General features: G+C 41.0%; 1 protein-coding gene across 7 annotated transcripts in view; it reads left to right on the top strand.

The window, feature by feature from the left end:
* Positions 1-613: 613 nt before the first annotated feature.
* The window catches only part of rapgef1b (Rap guanine nucleotide exchange factor (GEF) 1b), a 59,334-nt gene continuing 38,453 nt past the window's right edge, over positions 614-21,494 (top strand). For 4 of the 7 annotated variants that reach the window (XM_063889232.1, XM_063889235.1, XM_063889233.1 and 1 more), the window contains exon 1: positions 615-911. In XM_063889232.1, coding sequence (XP_063745302.1) covers positions 884-911 — 28 coding nt within the window. In that variant the 5' untranslated portion in view covers positions 615-883. Of the gene's footprint in view, positions 912-21,494 lie in introns of all 7 variants that reach the window. The other 3 variants (XM_063889236.1, XM_063889238.1, XM_063889234.1) reach the window with 2 other exon arrangements.

Below are 21,494 nucleotides of genomic sequence, written 5' to 3' on the forward strand. Positions count from 1 at the left end.
ATATGTTTTATAATGATTGATCATTAAAGTGTTCTCAGAGCTGGTAAAGGTGCAGCTAGTTTGAATGGCTTTGTATACTGCAGGGTAGCTGCTGGATTTACTCCAGGTGAACTAAAGTCTGATTTAAGGGCTGATTATATTTACCATCATTAATCCAGATCTGTAAAGTAACTAAAGGGATTAAATAAATGTAGTGGTGTAAAAGTACACGATTAACCTCTGAATTGATGTGGAGTAGAAGTACAAAGTAGCATAAAATGGAAATACTCAAGTACAAGTATCTCAAAATTGTACTTAAGTACAGTACTTAAGAGTAAATGTACTTGGTTACTTCTCAACGCTGCAAACGCATCCAGATACTGTATATAGACACAAACTATACAGATTAGGATGAATAAAAAAAGAAGGCACAACAATAAATATGTACTTTTTTTATATGATGTGAATTGTCCCTGCAAATGCACCACACATGTTTCTAGCCTTGAAAACAGACAAACAACTCTGGTGAGCTACAAATCTTGAATTGCAATGGAATCCCGCCCATCCCCTTGTTGACAGATGGATGTGTCATTCCTCCCGCAGGGGGGCGCTGCTTTCCCGGGTGAAGACTCTCCGCCTGCACGAGCCGAGGTTCAAGACATTACTGTGTGTGTGTGTGTGGTGTGTATCTATCCAGTGAAAAAACACCCGGAGACGGACTGACACAGTTTTTCTAGCCGTACCAATGTGTGTGGCTTATACACATACACTATTAACCCGGGCGGATTCATCTCATGGACACAACACTGTGTCGAAAATGAGGGAATAATCGGGAGGAGACACACGGCCGAGGCTCGTCTGTAGCTTTTTTTGTTGAGTGGGATCACAGCTGCTGGCTACGAAAATGTCGGGGAAAATAGAGAGCAAGCAAGGTAAGTGCTGCCCGGCTATACACACAGCTCCATAACGGGATAACGGGTAAAGACGGACAGAATCTGTAGACCAGTACAACCGTTAAATGGGTCTACATGTAACGTTTGAGGAACAGTGTAAATGCTGGTTTAATTGGGCCTCACGGAGCAAATGGCTTTTTCTGTACCGTTTCATGCTGGTTAGAGATAACTAGCTGGGTTTCTTACCTGTAAAGCTGGAGAACAATAACATTACTACTGCATTACTGTATTGAGAAATGGGACGTGTGCTTACCAAGCTTATCAAATCCAATTTAAATGTGCTATCATTCCCACTCCACCGGCTTTTCACCATTCACTTTCAGCTTAACGGTCGTAAATATACCCTGGTTTGATTGTTTGGCAGCATCGCTAACATTGGAGAACAAATCTCAGTTTTTCACCGAGGAATAAACCATTTCAGGACATTAAATTACTAAGAATATTGTGTTTTAACATCTTTCTTTTGGCATCATAGTTAACCGTTAGCTTACGTTGAAAATGGGTTTGTAACGGTAGCTAGCAGCAGCAGCTAACGGTTAGCTTTTCAGTGGCTAATGTTAGCTTTGCTGTGTCTAGTAGTTGAAATGCGTTCACGCCCAAGACTGTAGTGTGTGTATTTTTGTGTTGTGTTGATTTCAGCATTGTGCACGTGGCGTTTTTTTGTGTTCTTGTTGTTGTGCATGTCTTACTAGAATAGTTCATTTTGTATGCAGCTGTAGAGACAATAATGCAGAGTGCAGTAGGAATGAGGGGAAACAGGGTGGTCTCAGTTTGCTTTTATGCAGAGGTGCAAGTAGTACTCAGATCTTGTACTAGAGTAAAAGTAGAAGTACCACACTGTAGGAATACTCTGTTACAGTAAAAGTCCTGCAATCTAAATGTTACTCAAGTAAAAGTAGAAAAGTATGAGGATCAAAATAAAGAAAAATATGTACTTTTATTATTATTATAAATATACTTAAAGTAGCGACAGTAAAAGTAGTCATTGTTTGATTGGTCCATTTCAGAATAATATCTCTGATATGTTTTATAATTATTGATCATTAAAGTGTTCTCAGAGCTGGTAAAGGTGCAGCTAGTTTGAATGGCTTTGTATACTGCAGGGTAGCTGCTGGATTTACTCCAGGTGAACTACAGTCTGATTTAAGGGCTGATTATATTGTTTATCCACAAAGTAATTAAATGTATCAGAGAAAGAGTACAATATTGACCTCTGAATTATAGTGGGGTAGAAGTACAAAGTAGCAAAAAAATAGAAAAAAGGGGGACAGTACTTGAGTAAATGTACTTAGTTACTTTCCAACACTGACTTTTTGGAAGGAAACTTTATACCCGCCAGCTACACTTGCATCCCACTCCACCAGCTGTCTCCCTGCTTTGCTGCACACACACACACACACACACACACACACACACACACACACACACAGATCCCAGTAACAGGCGGAGAGGGAGTGTCACACACCACTAGCTCAGTCATTCTTCATAGGCGTAAAAGTTTCCGATTCCTTTCGTGTCTTGCAGACAGATGACTACATATGGTCACAGCTAAATGAAAACTCACAGGCAGTGTAGTGGATTGTGGTTCAATGATAAGTTAAAATCAAATAAAGGCTGATAGTCACCAAGAGCCCAATCCATCACCTCTTTGAGGTAGACCAGGCTTTCTACTTGTGTTTACCAGGTCACTTGTTGGCGTGCAGTCTGCTTCCACATACATCGATTCTGAATACATACCCAGAGGACACACTATGCTGGATGCCAATGAAATGTACAACCGGGCCGCAACTTTCAATTAGTAATTTGGATTATTCAGGATAAGAAAATAAAGAGATATCCATTCCAGTTTCCTCAAATCTCTTGTTTTCTCAGACCAAAATCATTTAAATTAAATATGATATAAATGAGAAAAGCAGAACATCTCCATAACTAAGAGGCGGAAAACAGCATTTTCTGGCTTTTTGCATGGAAATGTACTTTAACAATTCTCCTGTTAGTTGTTTTTCTTTTTCTGAAGGATGAACTAATTGATTATCCGACTAATCGTTGCAGCTCTTAATTTTGTAAAGATGCAATAAAGGCTAAGAATAATAGTCACTCTGAGACCAATCAATCTCTTCTCTCACGTGGACCCGCTTCCTAGTTGTGTTTACCAGGTCACTTGTTGTCTCTGCTCTCTTCAACATCGATCCTAAATGTGTACCCAGAGGACACTTTATATATCGGATGCATAATGAAAAGATTAAACAGTCCTGTGGGCTGTAACTGAACAACTTTGCAGCATGCAGTGTCTGCTTGTTAAGCCCTTTCCTTGGAAAGAGGGAGAGTGTGTGAGGATTGGAGGAAGTAGATGGTGTTAAAAGGAGACTTGTCTATGTGGGCTTAGGCTGTGGAGACTCGACAGAAAGGGGACCCTTTTTAGACCTCGACAACAGGAGATTAATTCCCTGGTGCCTGGAGGAGCAAATTAAAAGGAAGAAGATTTGGATAAAAGTGAAATGAAGTCACTCCTGTAAGTCAGTATTCCTGCGTACGCATATACTCGCATGTTAAGGTTTAAAAAGGTGTGATGTGCATGCAAATGGTTACCATAGGACACAGGCCAAGTAGGACTATCTATGCACACAAGGACACCAAGCTCCAGCATGCAACTTATGGCCACTATTTCATCCAGAGTCACACCCACATACTCCCTTATCACCATACATACTGTGTCCTGGAGTCATTGAGTATGTTTACATGCACAAAATATATGGCCCTTATTACCAAAAAGACATCATTCCTACTTTACTGTTTACAAGGTGAATTAAAATGTATTTTCCACATATATTCTCGTTTAAATTCAGCTGTGTACAGTCTGAATAACATGCTTCTTTGCGTCAAAAGATAATTTTCAAAGTTTTAAACCATTTGTCGACCGTTTGTAGACATTATCATTCTGTTAATCACTTATTGATGGGCTGGCTTTGGGAGAATGCGCACATCCCAAACCTGTTTGCATGTATTTCCTAATGCTTAAAGTAAATGTGTTCGTCCTTCAGATCAGAAATGTAGGCTTTTCTTTCAGACATGCATCTTTACCTTTAGCATGAACATGGCTAATTTCTTTGTACAATGCAAAGAGCTGGTTCTAAATGTGGCGTATTACTGCTAAAACCCTCATTCGAGACTCATGTTCTCTATGTATTCATGTAAAAAAGTGTTCCCTGAAACTCAGACAATACCGGAATATCCGGAAAATGCTCCAGTACAAATATCCAAACAATATAATGTCTACATGACCTAAATCAAATTTGGTATGTTGTCATTTTTGAATATATTAATATTACTGTGCCTATAAACATGTTGTTGTCATTGGATTGTCCTCCGTGGGTGGTAACACTGACACACTCTTACCTGTTCAGAGGCGCTCCTCCCTCTGGAGAGAGGCTTAGAGTCAGGATGTCATCATCAGAGTCACGTGGGTGGCTCTTCAGTCTGTTTCAATACTGAACCCCATTCTCTGTATACGCACCCTCATGACCTCATCCCTCAGGCAGCCCAGACTGTAATCCATAAACACATCCAGAGTCTGGGCAGCAGCAGACAGACACACTCATCTCCAAGGCTCTCCTCAGAGGAATGAACTGCGGGGCGGAGAACACTGGAAACATGCATTTGTCAGTTCACACTGTATTGTTTGAATAGACTTAAATAGATCTTATTTTATCTTCTTAAGTTTGAGAGGTTTCAAACCTGCCTTTTCTCCTGCACATCAGGTGTCTACTTCTAAAATCAGTGTTAGTTCTAAGCAACAGCTTGAGATCAGAGGTCTCCTTTGAATTTGTGTCTAGAATTTTGCAAATGGAGGTTTTCTCTCCAGTGCGAGGAGTGAAATAACATAGTTTGGGTGTGTTTGTTTTGTAAATTAATATAAATAGTTTCTATTCTCAACTATATGTTATTGTGGTGTATTAAGCCATGCTATTACAGTGAACTTGACTTTTTGTCTGAGCCTTTAGTTCAGATTGTACTCTATTTACAGGCTTTTCTTCTTCAGCAGTTGTTTGTGAATGCTTACTGAAATTAGTCAAATTGCTCATTGTTTAGTCTGTGTGTGTTTTGTCTAATGTAATCCCTTAAATTACCTAATTAGACACCCTGGAATGATTTCATTGTTGCAGTTAGGGAGACATACAAAGCAACACTCCTGAAAACAAGCTGTGACGCTGAAATGTAGAGCAAACGCCTTTAGCGTCGCATTGTGGAAATAAACCCTCCCAATGTGACTTCACTTTGTCTGCTGAGACTACAGAGTGCGTCCGGTGTATGAACTCTTCATTCACATCAATATTTCTAAAAAATAAAGTGGAAGCTTTAAAGCTCCAATTTATGCTGCCCTTTATGAAGTTAAAAAAGTACTGTGGGCCGTAGTTATGACTTATACAGCTTCGGAAAACATTAAGAGACCACTCCAATTTTTTCTTAAATCTTTATTTCATGTATGGCAGCCATTCCAGTGTCTGTTGAATTCCAACACAGAGAAATGTTGTCAGTAGTTTATCGAATACAAAAAAAAGCTTTTAACTCAAAGACATACCTTTTGATAGTAAAACTAGAGAAACTGATGATGCTGAAGTGGTCTCTTAATTTTTTCCGGAGCTGTATAAAAGATTTATTATTATGGTCTTTTTATTTTTGTCTCTGGCTAATGAACACACACCTTCATGACTAGCAGAAACCTGGATGAATAGTATTATTGCAATTTATGCAGTTGCAAAACTTGTATTTCCCCCACAACAGACTGGGATTGTGATACAACAGTCCCTGCATGCCGTGTTGGTCACACAGTTGTCCGAGCTGCACAATGTTTTATTATTAGCCTGCAGGCTCCACTCATACTGGACAGTCAATGGTAGTAGCCAGCCACAGCGGAACTGATCCATCAGTTACTTATTTTAGACTCCCCGCCCCCTCCTCTTCACAGCGTGGGAGTGTGTTTCTGTGTATTTCCCTTTGAAAGCGTTCAGCTGCAATGCAAAGAGTTTACTCTCAAGCATTCCTACAGTTAGCACTCAAGTGTAAGTCATTTTGAGTCTCAGTGTGTGCTAAGTGGTCACTGCATCACCTCACACTCGAATATCTGCTTCCTCTGATGTACAGAAATAGCTTTACCACATGCCTTAGTCACCAAAACTCTGAGCAAGAGCTAAAGCATTCATGATTACGAAAGGGTTCCCCGGAGGATCAGGTCCTCGCTCACTGCTGCTGAGCCATCCCAGTGTTGCATGGGGCGCTCTGGCTCTCTGTTTGACATGCTGCAATTCTGAGGTTTTGATGGCAGAAAGCATTTCACCCTCCCCACTCCCACAGAATGAGAGGCCTGCTGCTCCCATATAGGTTTAGCTGTGTTGTAATTAGGTTTTTGTGTGTGCACGCCGTGTATGGGAAGCAAAAAGAGGGAGGGAATGGAGCTTAGGAAGAAAGAAAGGTGAAGCAGTGATGGGATTCTGCACACAGAGGAGTGGAGGGAGAACATGATCGCACTGGGGATGTACATGAGCAGGGAAAGGCTATCCACTCTTTGCAACATTAATATTTTTCAAGCCCATTCTGCTTTCTTTGAAGGACTTGATATTCTCAGATCTCATGTGTAATTCAATACAACCTCCAGTAACAGGTCGTATTCATCTCGCTGCTTTCATGTGCGCTCTTGAGACTCCGCTCTCGGAGGGCTTCAGCTTATAACACGATGCTTTACTTGATTTCTCTGCCGCGTGTTGGCCTACATGCCAGAGAGCGAGCCATTTATTCCCACAGGTGGCCTCTTCAGCACATCCCCACTTAAGATACCTGTGGGTCGGACCCTCTCCAGGATACCTTCTCTGCAGGATTATTTTATTCTTGACATATTCACTCTGAGAATTATCAAATCAACTCCGGGAAAAGAACATTACTTTTCAATTCCTCCTCGTGCTATTTGTGGATGTTTCCTCTGAAGTGCTGTGCAGTGTGTGTGAGTCAAAACAGTATGATCGCCAGTTAGTGTGACTAACTCTCAGCAGAGTGGCCTCGATAAATAAGAAGCACAGCGGAGCTGTGTGTGGGTCAAAATGGGGAATATAAGCTGGAGGAGCCCGGTCTCTTCCGAGGACACAGACTCCTCTCTGCAAGGAGATCCAGACGAGGACACAGGTACACACACACACACACACACACACACACACACACACACACACACACACACACACACACACACACACACACACACACACACACACACACACACACACACACACACACACACACACACACACTTCTCCTCATGCAATGCAGCCTTGTATGCTACCCCTGCTGTTTTCTCATTAATGCTGAGCCAGAGAAGAAACTAGGTCAGAGTAATGAATAAAGAGCACTGTTGACATTGATGAAACATTTCCCAGATTATTTTAAGGCATTCAAATGATAAGAATAACTTTTGGATTTTCTGTGTTATCTCACAATCCAAACATCAGAGTCAGAAGAATTTGAATTATAAATGAACTGTCACAACAAATCAAATATTCTCAAGCACAGGGTTCAGTAGCTGCTTTTTGCGAAGGCTCCTCACGTGCACACTGCATTTATTCAACAGTTTTTATGGTAAAATAAGTGCATGCTTGCATTGTTTTTAGGGCGGATGTGTACTACTTTGTTTAAGGCTGCTGTAGCCCGATTTGGAGCTGTGCGATGTTAAAACGGGCTCGCTGGCAGAATGAAATGCAGGGGACATTCCTTGCTGAGCTTTTTGTGTCGTGTGGCTTTATAGAAGGTGCTCATTTGCTCCGCTGAAGTCTTGGGTGGACCCAGCCTGAAGAGGCTGCCGCTCGGCCTTATCAAATCCAAAATGTGTAGACAGAAGGCGAAGCTTCTTTAATCTTTGCTCATCAGGTGAGGATTTGTGCTTGGGTGCTGGGATCTAAATCCTGTTGCACAATATACACATTTGGTACACTGTGGGTTTTGTTTTGGCATTAAAATCCAACCTGCCTCATCATGAAGGCTGTCTGTTCCCCCACATGTTGGGGTCAACACTGATCTGTTGACGTCCATCCTCAGCAGTGCTGTAATGTAACTAAGTACATTTACCCAAGTGCTCTACTTCTAATAATTGACATACTTTTTCCCATGTTGATACTTTTATTCAACTACAATTTTGGGGGAAATGTTGGACCTTTTACTCCACCACATTTATATAACATATTTTGTTACTTTGCTGAGATCTGGATTACCAATAAGAAATATAAATGGACTAATACATCATTATACATTATATTAAGAGTCATCCAAAGAAACCCCGCCTTCACCCACAATTGCAGTGATGAAGACAAAAATGCACCAATCATTTTATAAAATACTAATCATGCGATTTAAAATGTCTATTTTGCTTAATCAGTACTTTTGGAACTAGGAGTAAGTCATTCTTTTACTCTTTTAAACAAGTACCATTTGAATTCTGGACTTTTTAGTTGTATATTTACACTGTAGTATTGCTACTTTTACTTCAGTAAATAATGTGAGTACTTTTCCCCTTCAAATACTGAGCAAGTGCCACTTTCTAAGCTGCGTACACAGATCCCCCCCCCCCCCCGGTGATCCGGTAGCACCAAGGCTCCATAATTAAGGGAGTTGAGTCCATCACTGTGTAATTACACCGTGCCGTAATACCTTGTTGTGGAAACACACCGTCTCTGGAGCTCACAGCCTAATAAATCTGTGCATTTCAGCCCAGCAGGCAGCAAGACTCAGTGGGTGTGTGTGTGTGTGTTCTCTGTGTGACCCTAACCTGTCTCTGAGGCAGTGATGGCCCTCTTTGGGGACAACCATTTGTGTGTGATGTGTTTCAAACTGACGGGGAGAGGAGGAGAGACGCAGATGCTACTGATGTTTGAGCTACACAGAAAAGATAATCAAGACATAGAATGAACCCACTTCCCAATAAGCACAGTCAGCTGATTTCAATGCTGATGTGCTGAATATCTCATGATGCAGCTGTGCTAACTAATTACATACTCTGCAGTGTGTCTTTATCTTAATACATTGAGACAGAGCACACTTAAGTGCCGCATACACAGAAGAGGAAACGATTCATCGCTCTCCATTGACTTTGTATTAAAAAGTATGTAGAAAAACTCAGTTTATATAAGCTACCAAACTAAAAACCTGAGCCTTGAATAGGTTAGAGTGGATTCAGGCATTAACAGGTAAGATCATATGTGGGGTTTTTTTTGCTGTAGCCCTTGGCATCTCTTGTTTATCCTCTCCTGTGGGAGTGGCTCAGTCTGCTCACAGCACTTACATACAAATACTGAATTGTGTTAAATTATAAGGTTAAAAAACTCTAAAGGACAAATCCTTCAACTTAGGGATTCTGTGAGTTTATACGCTACAACCTAAACTTTCAGGGCTGAGACCTACTGCTGAAACCTGGAGTGAATCGTCTGCATTTTCTTTCAGAGTTGTTATGCAGTTAGATTTAAACTGAGCTCATGTTTCAGCTTGTTGAGATTTGTGTTTTCGTAGCTTCCACTTAATGCCATTTCAGACCAAAGACACTTATTGGAATGTATTTAGTCCACAAGAGGATGTGGAGTTGAGTATTACGAACCACCTGTGATAACATGTTGGTCTTAATTAAGAAACCCAGTACATCTCCGGAAAAAAAGAAGAGACCACTCCAAAAGTTTCTTAGATCTCAATCTCTACATGTATGGCAGCCATTCCAGTGTCCTTTGAATTCCAAATCAGATAAATGTTGTCAGTAGTTTATAGAATAAAATAAAAATAACAATTTAATTCAAAGACATGTCTATAAATAGCAAAACAAGAGACACTGATAATGCTGAGGTGGTCTCTAAATTGTTTCCGGAGCTGTATGTCAAGGTCATTTAATGCTGATTTTCATGCATACAGATACAGTGTGAGCCCCACTGAGAATGCAGAAGAGAAATACCTCTCTCCCAGCAGAGTGAAGTGAGCAGCAGAGTCAGATATAGTGTCCTTTGTGCTGAAAACAGAATCTGAATGGCTGAGGGACAGTTTTAGAAACCCTGAAAAAAGGGGTTTTATGTCAAGTCGTGTCGGTTGGTTTGTGAATGTGTTAAATCGCAAAGACCCCAGGGTGGCATGGCTGGGTCAGGGAGCTGGCACACAATGAAGGGGACGTCCCACAGTTGCTGCCAGTTTCCAATGCTGGGCTAAATCAGGAATGGAGAGCGAGACGTTGACATTGCATGCAAACAAGTCACTGTCGTCAGGGCAGATGTGGGTGCATGTATTTTTTGTGTGAGCGTGCCTGGGGACATAAATGTTTCTGAATTGTTGCTTTGATATCTTTTTATTATCGTTGTATAACAAACTTCCATGCAGAGACATTATGTTTATTCCGTGCGTGACTATCCTTCCCTGACCCACTTCCTCTTGGATGTTCTTCCTCATGCAACCTGAATAAAGTTTTGTAATACATGCAAACTGTATATTAATGAGCTTCTAAGGAAATTGTGAAATACTTTGCCAGGTGATTCCAATGTTCTCCTGCTATCAATGCACTTTGGCCTGAGGTGGTTAAATAAAGCATTTCCTCTTCGGTAAGACTTCAGTCAAACATGTGGACGCTTCGCTTTGCTTCATTTAACTTCCAAAATGAGGGAATTAAAGAATTCAGCTCTTAAATCTAGAAATGTGCTTGTCTTGTTCTTTCTTGTTCTTACGCTTCAGTATTGCCTCAATATTTTAATTGTTATATTTGTGAGGAGAAAAACAATGGAAATTGAGTTTTTAAGCACATCCAAATGTCTTTTATATGAACGACTAAAGCAGGGGTTTTCAACCGGTGGTCCGCGGACCCCTGGTGGTCCGCGGCGGCATTGCATGTGGTCCGTGACAAGAGCCTATGTTGATCAGTTCACCATTGTTTTTTTTTAATATAAATTCGCTTTGATATTTCAACACATTTCCAGAATACCGTTACATATCGTGAAAAATATGTTTAAAATAATATAAAGGAAATTCAAGCTGACAGAATGTAGCCTTGCGCCTATCCAGTCTATGGTAGCCTGTGATTCGCTAATGGTAATGAGTTGCGTCGCTAACCTCACTTATTATTCATTACGTACAGTCTTGCGAGCAAAGTTGACACACATTTATAAGCATAGCCGACGAGAGTATTTTAAGATAGGTTGTAGTACAGCAAACATTTGTTACATATGTACTAGTCTAGCTATATATCTAGCACCAATGGATCGTTTTGTAGTGAGGAAAGTGCCAGAGGGTCAGGCTGCCACGACAGAGGGACAGGCCGCCACGATAGGGCAAGGACAGGCTTCGAAGCGTCAACTTCGCAAAAAAGACGAAAAAGAAAATACAATGAGGAATATGTTAAATATGGATTCACAGTGACGACAGACAGAGCAGGAGAGGAGGTACCACTGTGTTTCGTATGTTCAACAATTCTCTGTAATGAAGCTATGAAGCCGTCGAAAACTTACGCGGCATATGGAGACGCATCACGTCCACTTGAAGGCCCAAACCCGTTGAGTACATGCAACAGATGTTGCGTGATTTCAAAGGACAGCAGGCTACCATGAGGAAGAGTGCAAAAATAATGAAAACGCACTGAAAGCATCGTATCTGGTCGCTCTCAGGGTTGCAAAAAGTAAGAAGCCCCATACCATTGCAGAGCAGCTTATATTGCCAGCAGCCATAGATATGTGCAGAGCTATGGTAAGCGAAGAATGTGCCAACAAATTAAAAAACTATTCCGTTGTCAGACAACACAATCGGAAGACGAATTGGGGAAATGGCAAATGATGTCAAAGACCAGCTGATGGCAAAACTTCAGACAGTTCTGTTTTCCCTTCAAATCGACGAGACGACAGATGTTACTAATGATGCGCAAACTGTTAACATTTGTGCGATACGAGGACAGTGGCACTATGTGCGAGGAATTTCTTTTTTGCAAACCACTGCCCGGGCGAACTACCGGTGTAGAAATATTTAAAGCACTGGACGAGTTTTTCACGGAGCACAATATCTCGTGGCAGAGGTGCGTTGCATTATGCAGCGATGGGGCCCGAGCCATGAGTGGCAGCAAGACTGGACTGTTTGCGCATGTAAGGAGGGTGGCTCCGGCGGGTAATTTGGACACACTGCCTGATTCATAGAGAGGCTCTCGCCTCCAAAGATCTCAGTGTTGAGCTCAGTGGTGTGTTTGATGTCGTTGTCAAGACGGTCAACTTCATAAAACGAAACGCATTGAATACACGCCTGTTTTCATCCCTATGCCATGACTTGGGAAGTGAACACAGCTCTCTCCTTTATCATTCAGAGGTGCGTTGGCTGTCTCGCGGCGCTGTGCTCGCCGTGTGTTTGAACTACGCGGAGCTATCTACGAGTTCTTGTGCGAGAAGCATTCTGATCTGGCTTCCAATTTCAACGATAGCTACTGGTTAACTAAGCTGGCGTACCTCACAGTGTTTTTGCAGAGCTGAACAAGTTGAACAGCTCCATGCAAGGGAGAGATGCAAACGTCATGCAGCTCTACGAGAAGCTCGACGCATTTGTGAAAAAAATGTCAAAGTGGATCGAACGAGTGGAGAGCAATAACTTGGCGATGTTTCCTTCAGTTGAGGAATACCCTGACAGCACTGACATCAACGACACTATATGTGAGCATTTGAGGAAGCTTGTGCGTCAATTCGCAAAGTACTTCACTGATTCGGAAGAGTGGCGCCGTGACAGCAAGTGGATCCTGCTCCCATTCAGTGACGATGCATCAGTAGGGTCAAGTCTGACGGCTGTGGAAGAGGATAAGCTGATTGAGATGTCCACAGACTCTGTCAGGAGGCATATGTACGACACACAGCCCCTTGTTAAATTCTGGATAAGTTGCAGACAGAATTTCCACAGCTTGCTGCAAAAGCAATGAGGTGTCTTTTGCCCTTTCCAACCACATACCTGTGTGAGAGTGGTTTTTCTACACTGGCGTACTTAAAGAATAAGTACAGGGCTAGGCTTGATCCAGAGAATGACATGAGACTGTCTCTGTCTACCATTTCGCCACGAATAGACAGGCTGTGTGGACTTCACCACGCCCAGATATCACACTGACAGGTAGGCCTAATTCTCCCATGTTTTCACTGTTACGACCCTGGCGGGTTTAGGCCCCGCCCTGTGTTAATGGTAAGCCTGTTCTCTCTCCCTGCTTTTCTCAATCTCTCTCTGCTTTTCTCAATCTCTCTGTCTCTACAGCAGGTGATTGGTGACAGGTCTGTCCTGGCTGGGTTATAAAAGCCCTGACCAGCCAGCAGTTGAGGCTGCCTTGGTCTTCATTTGTTGGATTTTGGTTCTCCGGTGTTGTTGGATTTTTGTTCTCCGTTGTTGTTTTGTCACACACCTAGACTGACTTTGCATGACATTTTTAGTTACTTTTCCCAATACTGAATTGCACAACACTTATTATTCTTTATTCTTTCTTTAAAATAATCTTTAATTTAATTTAATAAATCTACTTTTATTATTATAAAATCTGCGTGGCCTCTCTTTCATGTTTCATGCATTGAGCTATGCATGTAACACCAAATACACACGCGCACGCGCAGGCACATCATCAGTGGGCCGCGGATTGCTTTCTAGTCCGAATGGTGGTCCCTGGGACAAAACCAGTTGAAAACCCCTGGACTAAAGAAAAGAACACTTAAGGAAAACCTTCACATCAACCCACCGTTACCTCCAAAATGTTGCAGGACTAACACCAATTCCTTCTGATGTCTTTCCAATAAAGTGGGGAAGAAATACCAATATTCTATAAAGTCGTCTTGTTTATCTTCCAAAACATTCCACATGTAGAGCATTAGAAAGCCCTGCTGCAGTTTTTCTCAGAGTTATTCTCCATCACAGCTTCTGTTTTTATGCATTGATAGAAGGTTGCATCACATGAATATTGATTCCTTTCTCCTGGGCCCTTAAAAGAAGCATTATTGTAAACTGATCTATTATTCATTAAAGATAAGATAAGGGGTACTTTATTAATCCTAAACTGGGACATTTTTACACTGAATGGATGATTGTTCAACATTATTCACTTTGGATTGCATGAAGTAAAAGCACACGTGTGTTAGAGTCTTTTGTTGTAGTATTTGTGCAGCTGGTTTAAAAATCAAATGTTGAAGTGTGTGTGTGTTGTTCAGTATGTCTGCTGCAGTGTGTCGGCTTTCAGAGGACAAAACGTCCGTCGATCAGTAAATTGTTGGAAGATGATATTCAGGATTGTAGACGCAACTTTTCAAATAAATGTTTAAAACTGCTGCATATTGTACATATGTGAATGTCAATGGCATTGAAAACGTATATTATTATACTTTTTTAAATGCATTGATTTTGTTTTAAGGTCTGTTTACGAAGACCTGATCCCTAGTGATCCTCTACAATAGAGCTCTTGCGGTCTCTCATCTAAAGTACAGTCCCTCCCTACTTTATGTCCTGCCCCAGCACACTTTCATGTGGAAAAATCTCAGAACCACAAGAACCGCCTCCTTTTAATTTGATTTTTTTTCAAAACATATATTTGACACCACAATAGACTCAATGGATCACGTTTTTGCACGACCTATATAGAGAGAACAGTATTCATACAATGCCACCTGAATTACAGGCATATTTAACATGTGCATACATGGAAAGCACTTGGGCATCTTTATGAGCTGACAGCAGAGAGTGAAAGCTGCTTATTGTTTGTCTGTTACTCTTGCTGAGTAAAACAATTTAAAAGAAACTGTTAAGTCATTTTTCACATGTGTGATTATTCATCACTGTTTAAACAAACGCTGCCTAGTTATAAGTGGCTGTGCGAGGGCGAGTCTTGTTCTTTGTGGCGGACACATCTGTCAGCCCAGCCTATTTTTAAGAGTCTTGAGAAACAATCCTGATGCAAAGAGTCAGGGCTGCCAAAGTGCTGCATCCAAACTCAGAGACGAGTGTGTATTATCCGGCATCTGTCAGTCTTGTCCGATGCAGTGTGGAGAGGATAACAAGCAGCCCGCTGTACACACAACATGGGCTTTGTGCGGCTTCCTTAACGCGTGGAGAGCCGTACCACTCCTCGAGGCCATTTACTCACAAGAACGCTGCTGCCTCTGTGTCTGCCTCTGTCTTGTACTGTGGCAGTGAAGTGATCGGTTCTCTTATGGCTGTTTGTCTTTGTGTACGATCAGTCTCGAGTGCTTTAGAGTTTGCCGTTCGCTCTTCTCCTAACAGCTGCCGCTCACCGAGATTTCTGAATGCATCTCCGGCGGATCACAGGGTTTTTAGCTGTCACGCTGTCTCTGTTCCAGCGCTGCTTGATGTTACAGATACTGACAAGCTGGGTATTTATAGGTCTTTGTGGTTCTTTAGTCTATTGGTTTTCACCCAAGGTGAACTGCTGCCTGTCTGTCTCTGCACTCGGTTCAGAGCCAGCTTTAACTAGGATCCTACAAACTGCAGTAAACCGCTGCAGCCAGAAGGTCACTCGAAGGATCAGGCTGTTCCTGTGGGGGTGTAGAGGTGCAGTGAGCTTCTTAGTCTTGTGTTGCTGTGTTATTAGGCCTTTTCTGTTTAGGTGAGGTTGATTGTTTCACTGTAGAAGCAGAGGTTTGAGTCCAGGCTGCAGGACTGTGGAGTTTGTCCGGAGAAAAGGGAGCGGCTCTCAGTGAGGGAGACGGGGGACAGGAAGTTGTGCCAGTGGCCTCGGCGTCAGGGGGGAAGGAACAGGAGGGGTACCCAGGACCCAGGAGTGTGTGTGTGTGTGTGTGTGTGTGTGTGTGTGTGTGTGTGTGTGTGTGTGTGTGTGTGTGTGTGTGTGTGTGTGTGTGTGTGTGTGTGTGTGTGTGTGTGTGTGTGTGTGTGTGTGTGTGTGTGTGTGTGTGTGTGTGTGTGTGTGTGTGTGTGTGTGTGTGTGTGTGTGTGTGTGTGTGTGTGTGTGTGTGTGTGTGTGTGTGTGTGTGTGTGTGTGTGTGTGATTTCCCCTTTTCATCACTCTACCTCACAAGTGCAGTCTCTCTACTGCTCCAATGGCACAGTGAGAAAGTATCAGGGCTGTTGTGAAAGTTTCTCTTACCTTTATCACCCTTAGGAAATGATGAATTCATGAGCCAACACCTCTGTGGATTCATAATTTGACTGCAGTGAACATGCAGTAACACAATTAGGGCAACAACGGTTGTTTGCATATTTGAATAATCTTTTAATGTGCCTGCTGCGGGATGGATAAAGCATTTCTGATTACATTCTCAATTGATTGATTCATTATTTGGTGTTTCATATGTCTAAATATTGTGAAAAATACCCCAGTGATTTAATAAATGAAGTTCCCTTTCACCAAGGGAAAACAACAATTCATTTTTATGGAGAAGCTGGAAATAAACAACCAACATAAACAGAATTCCTTCATTGTTCCCACAGAGGAAATGTACACTGTTACAGTAGTATAGAGACCCAAACAATAAATAGGCCTAACACACAATTAGATAAAAGGTAGCACATAGTATTTTAAATAACACTCAATAGTGTACAGAAATACACATTCAGGGAAAATAAGCAAGTAAGCCAACAGAGATTGTTTTGCATTTTTGAAAAATTACTTTTGATCTTTTAATTAGATTTATTTCAAACGTGTAAAACAATAATACTAAAAATAATGAAATTAAACTTTGATACTGTACAAACTGAAGCAGTATCAAATTGATAAACCAAAAATATTATTGACTTACTAATTATATATAAACAAATCGACCTAATTATTCTTTTTTTAATTCTGTTTTATTTATTTACACATTTCTACAGCAGATAAAAAAAGGAATTCCCTAAATGTTATTATTTATCCACTAACCCTTGTTCTATGATAATGTGTGAGGTGCTTCTCTGACATAAAAAAAAGAAATCTGGCTTACTATAGGATGCTCATTATTTTGGAAAACTAATCAGAACACAGTTAAAGCCTGTTTGAACGTGTAGAAGATGCGAGCATTGTAGATAAGGAGGGGTTTCTCCCCTTCCTGCACACAGGGTCTCTTCATTGAGTTTGTTTTCTTCCTCCAGGCTGCTGGATTTACAGCGTGTGTAACCACTGTAACACAAGGTCAACATCTGGACCTTTTTTAAAATATTTTCACTTGTTGTTTACGCAACTCTTTTGTCCCTGTGTCAGTTCATTCTGCGGTTCGTCACAGGACGCCTCTCGCTCCCGTGCTGTGGGCTGTTTTCTGTTTGTTGTCGATGTGTTAAAACCCGGCCCTGTGGCATCCCTCTGCAGCCTCTCACTGCTGGTTGAATAGTTTACATGCACTCTTTGTGTACTCATTTGTTTCTGTCTGGGGATGTGTGTGTGCATTGTGTGGCTGTGTGTGTGTCTGTTGTTCAAAGGACAATTGAGTGACCTAGACCTCGGGGCTCCATCCATAACTCTGAATACAGCGTCACTGAACCTCCGTGCCGTGCTCCCATTTTACAGTTCCATTAGCCTTCCAGTGCCCACCCTGAGACCTCAACCCACATCCAACCACACAGCAAGGGCTGCTGCCAAATAGAGGCCTATTTAAAATACACATTCAACGCTTCTGTGAGGGTTTTTGAAACAAGTTTCTGATGTTTTGTCATATTATATGAAGGCCTCAGCTGGGGAAAGATAATTAAACAATTCCTTCAGTGCTTCATCTGATTAAATGAGTATGTTCAAAAATAAATCTACCTCTATCCAAACTGGCTAAATGCCAACAAATATTGATTCAAGCAGAAGATTTTGGTTTTGGGTTAGTATAACTTCTGTTCTCATTTTAAATGTTGGAATTGTTTCGGAATAATGGGAAATATGTGGATAACATGAGTCTGAAACAATCCTACGCAGCCACCACTGATATTTAATTCTACAAATAGTATAATACTCATAATATTACTGTAGCCTCCTCTTTATCTTTATCTGGAAAGAAATACAGGGTTCAAACTGAAGAAATACACGTGCAAAATGAGAAATGAAGCTGTGCCGCACATCACGTACGAAGCTTTAAACCATGCGTGTCCAAACTACGGCCCGGGGGCCAACTGCAGCCCTTTTTGAATTGTCCCTCAGCAAATTCAAAAAGTATAATAGAATATAGCCCACACATGAAACTTGTACTTCTTAAATAAATGTAAACAGATATTACACAGGAGGGTTCATGTGTTAATGAGACCACTTTTCCAGTATATTCAGTCATTAAAGTTGAGAACATTTTCTAACAACTCTTAGTTGCCCAATAACTTATTTCCATAACGAGGCTGAAATATACCCTTCATATTTCCCCTTATTATAACAACCTGAGGCTTCTGTTTTAAGGAAAGAGCTGCCCACACCTTTTGTAACAAGATAAATGAAACCCCACAGAACGCAATGATGTTTGTTTTAAGCATATTTAATTATCAAGCATAATAACCTACATTTGATTGACCTTCCTAACTTCTTTTTACTTTGTTTTTTAATTCTACTATTACAATATTAATACAGACAAATTATGAATCTGACAAACAAACAAATTTAGTAGAAGCGGGAGGGCAGAAAGCATAGCGTATACAGAAAGTAGCCCTCCTGTTGGTCATCCAGTTACAGGATTAAAAAAAGAAAACATAAATCAATAATTCAAGACACACACACATAAACAAAATTCTATAAATACACATAGATATGTACACATGTACATACACCAGGTTCCAGGGTGAAAACTCATAACTGAACTTATGAGGCATTACCCCTCAGCTCTAGTGAAGGGCCCTTCGTATGTTTTTCTGTACGTGGCCCTCGGTGAAAAAAGTTAGGACACCCCTGCTTTAAACTGCTAGGTACAGCCCTGATTTAAATCTTTACAGCAATATATTGACGGTCCGTCCCGGCCCTCAGGTTAATGCTAGACAAAAAGGGCGACAAACTGTGTTCACGTCAATGACCCGCATAGAAAGATGAAAAGCACACAATTTGGCTGACTGCAGCAGTGCCAGTCTAACAACCAGCAGTGTATGCAACCGTCTGAGGATGAAGCTGCACGGTTGTGCTCATTAGTGAATATGTGAGTGCTTGATGTGACAGCCCTAATAATCCGACGGTCTCCAACTCACTGAGCCACATTGTCATCAGCTACGTCATTTAGTGCTTTTGACTCAAACGTTAGCATCGGTAAGCATTGTATTCAGAAACTTGCTCATCGTTGAATAACTGCTCAAACCAGTGCTCGAGATAATATTTGATTTAAACTGTTTGATGGTCATTAAGTCAGCTTCCTCGAGAAAGGCCCTTCTACTTTTTTTGCCGTTTTCATCTGCATCAGATCACATACTGATTTTAAAAGTCAATGTTATTGTCTTTGCACCATCACATGGTTGATTATAATAAAAAGTGTATTGAGCTGTCCAGGGTGGTTTAATGGAGGACTGTTTGACACGCAGGATCACCTCGTAAATCGCTGTTAATGAAGTCGCAATTACACACACACATTAACATGAAAGGGAGGGTGTGAGACAGCGGGCCATCAGAAGCAGTGGAGTGCAGGAATGAATGAGTAATAATCATAAAAGTAGCTGGGAGGGGGGGGGGTAATATGGAGCCACCACCAGTTCCCTCAAAACAAAAACAAAAAAGGTGCGGACAAACACTGTGGTTTTCACCGTCATGACACACTGACAAGAAAGGAGGAAATGTGTGGGCTGACTGCCAGCAGTGCCAGTCAGAACGAACCCAGCAGTGTGAGGTGGGAAACCGCTGAGAGAGAAGAGCTGCTCGGTTTTGTTGGCTCCAGAGTTGAAAAGATGAGGCATTGAGTCGTGGACACGCAGCCTAATAATCCCACCCTCTCCCAAAACTCCACCTTCTGAGCCACATGTGTCACAGCATACGTCATTTATTGCTTTGACTCAACACGTAGCAATCTGAGCAAGCCACTTTTATTCCAGAGAAACGTCTCCTCATCAGTGATTAACTGCTTCACAGACCAGTGCTCGAGATAACTCATTTGGATTTAAAACTGTATTGATGTCATTGAAGTCAGCTTCCCTTCTGCAGAAAGTCCCTCTTACTTTATTTATGCCCGTTCCATCTGCATCAGATACACATACTGAATTTTATAAAGCATCTTTATATTGACCTTTGCACCATTCACTTGTGGTTGAGTTATAAAGTATACAATAGTTGTATTGAGCAGTGTTTCCCACAGATCTGAAGGCAATGTGTGGCGGTAGGCCACCGGGCGGGGGGGGGGGTTAAAAAAAAAATAGCGTTAAAAAAAATAATAATAACGAAACGCAATGTGTGGCGGCCGGTGATGAATCTGGGGCGCACCGCCACGAATTAGTCTATGTGTGGGAAACACTGTTGAGTCTCGTATCTCAATTATAGACCTGAACACATAAAGCAATACATTTCATGCAGCTGTTGGAAAGTATTCGTATTAATACAAATGTAATGACACAAACAGGTCTGTAGTCCATAACGAGAGCCCTACCAATTATACATAAAACTACTTACATAGAACCAACAAAGTGATTATTTATCAATCTTCAAATACTAAAACTACAAGACCTGGTTGACTATAAAACTATTTAAACTATGTTCAAAGCTGCATCAACAACTGCCTCACAGGGACTGTTCACACTGAGAGAAAACAAACAGGAAACTGCATAATTAAAAAACCACCTGTACGAACAAATTCCAAACTTCACTGCATCACAACAAGAGGTGTTAATCTGTGGAACAACTGGAATCAGAATCAGAATCAAAAATAATGTATTCATCCCAAACTGGGACATTCTTCTGATGAGCTGAAACACTGAAACTTTATTTAGACTAAAAAAACGATTCAAAAACCAAACTTTAAATGAGGAGCACTGATGATCTCAGGATTATTGTTTGTTGTTGACGATTTGTTTTGGTTTACCTGTACAGATTATATGATGATGATTATTATTATTACTATTTTTTTTTTGTACAAAGAGATGAATTTTATTTATTTTTTAAAACGACAATGTTTGCTACAGGAGGTAGAAAAGCTTTTATGCTTCTTCTTGCACACCTTATGAACATGAACTTTATCATATACTTTGTAATAAAAATCTTTGTTAGCATGTTCAATAAATTGACTTAAAAAAACAACAGCGAAAGGATAGAAAACACTACTGCTTGGGATGACTCAATTTGGATTTCAAAATGCCGTGATATTTAAAATGACTTGCTGAAAACTGTACTTTTTAGTTTCAGCACAACCACAAAGCCAGCTTCCCTTCTGCAGAAAGTCCCTGCCAGGAGTTACTGATCTGTTCTCTTCCTCATACATCATCTGTTTTATATATTCGTTTTTATATTAGAAACACCTCTCCATTCGCTTGTGGTTCATTAATAAAATACACACAATAGTTGTATGGAGTTAAAAGGCTCTTATCTGTATTATAAACCAATAAATAATGCCTCATACTATTGGAAGGTGATTCATATTTGACTAACACAACAAAGTAGTCTATAACAAGAGGATGGAACACACTTCTTAAAAAGAG

This window comes from Eleginops maclovinus, chromosome 8, assembly GCF_036324505.1.
Source record: "Eleginops maclovinus isolate JMC-PN-2008 ecotype Puerto Natales chromosome 8, JC_Emac_rtc_rv5, whole genome shotgun sequence".
Lineage (NCBI taxonomy): Eukaryota > Metazoa > Chordata > Actinopteri > Perciformes > Eleginopidae > Eleginops > Eleginops maclovinus.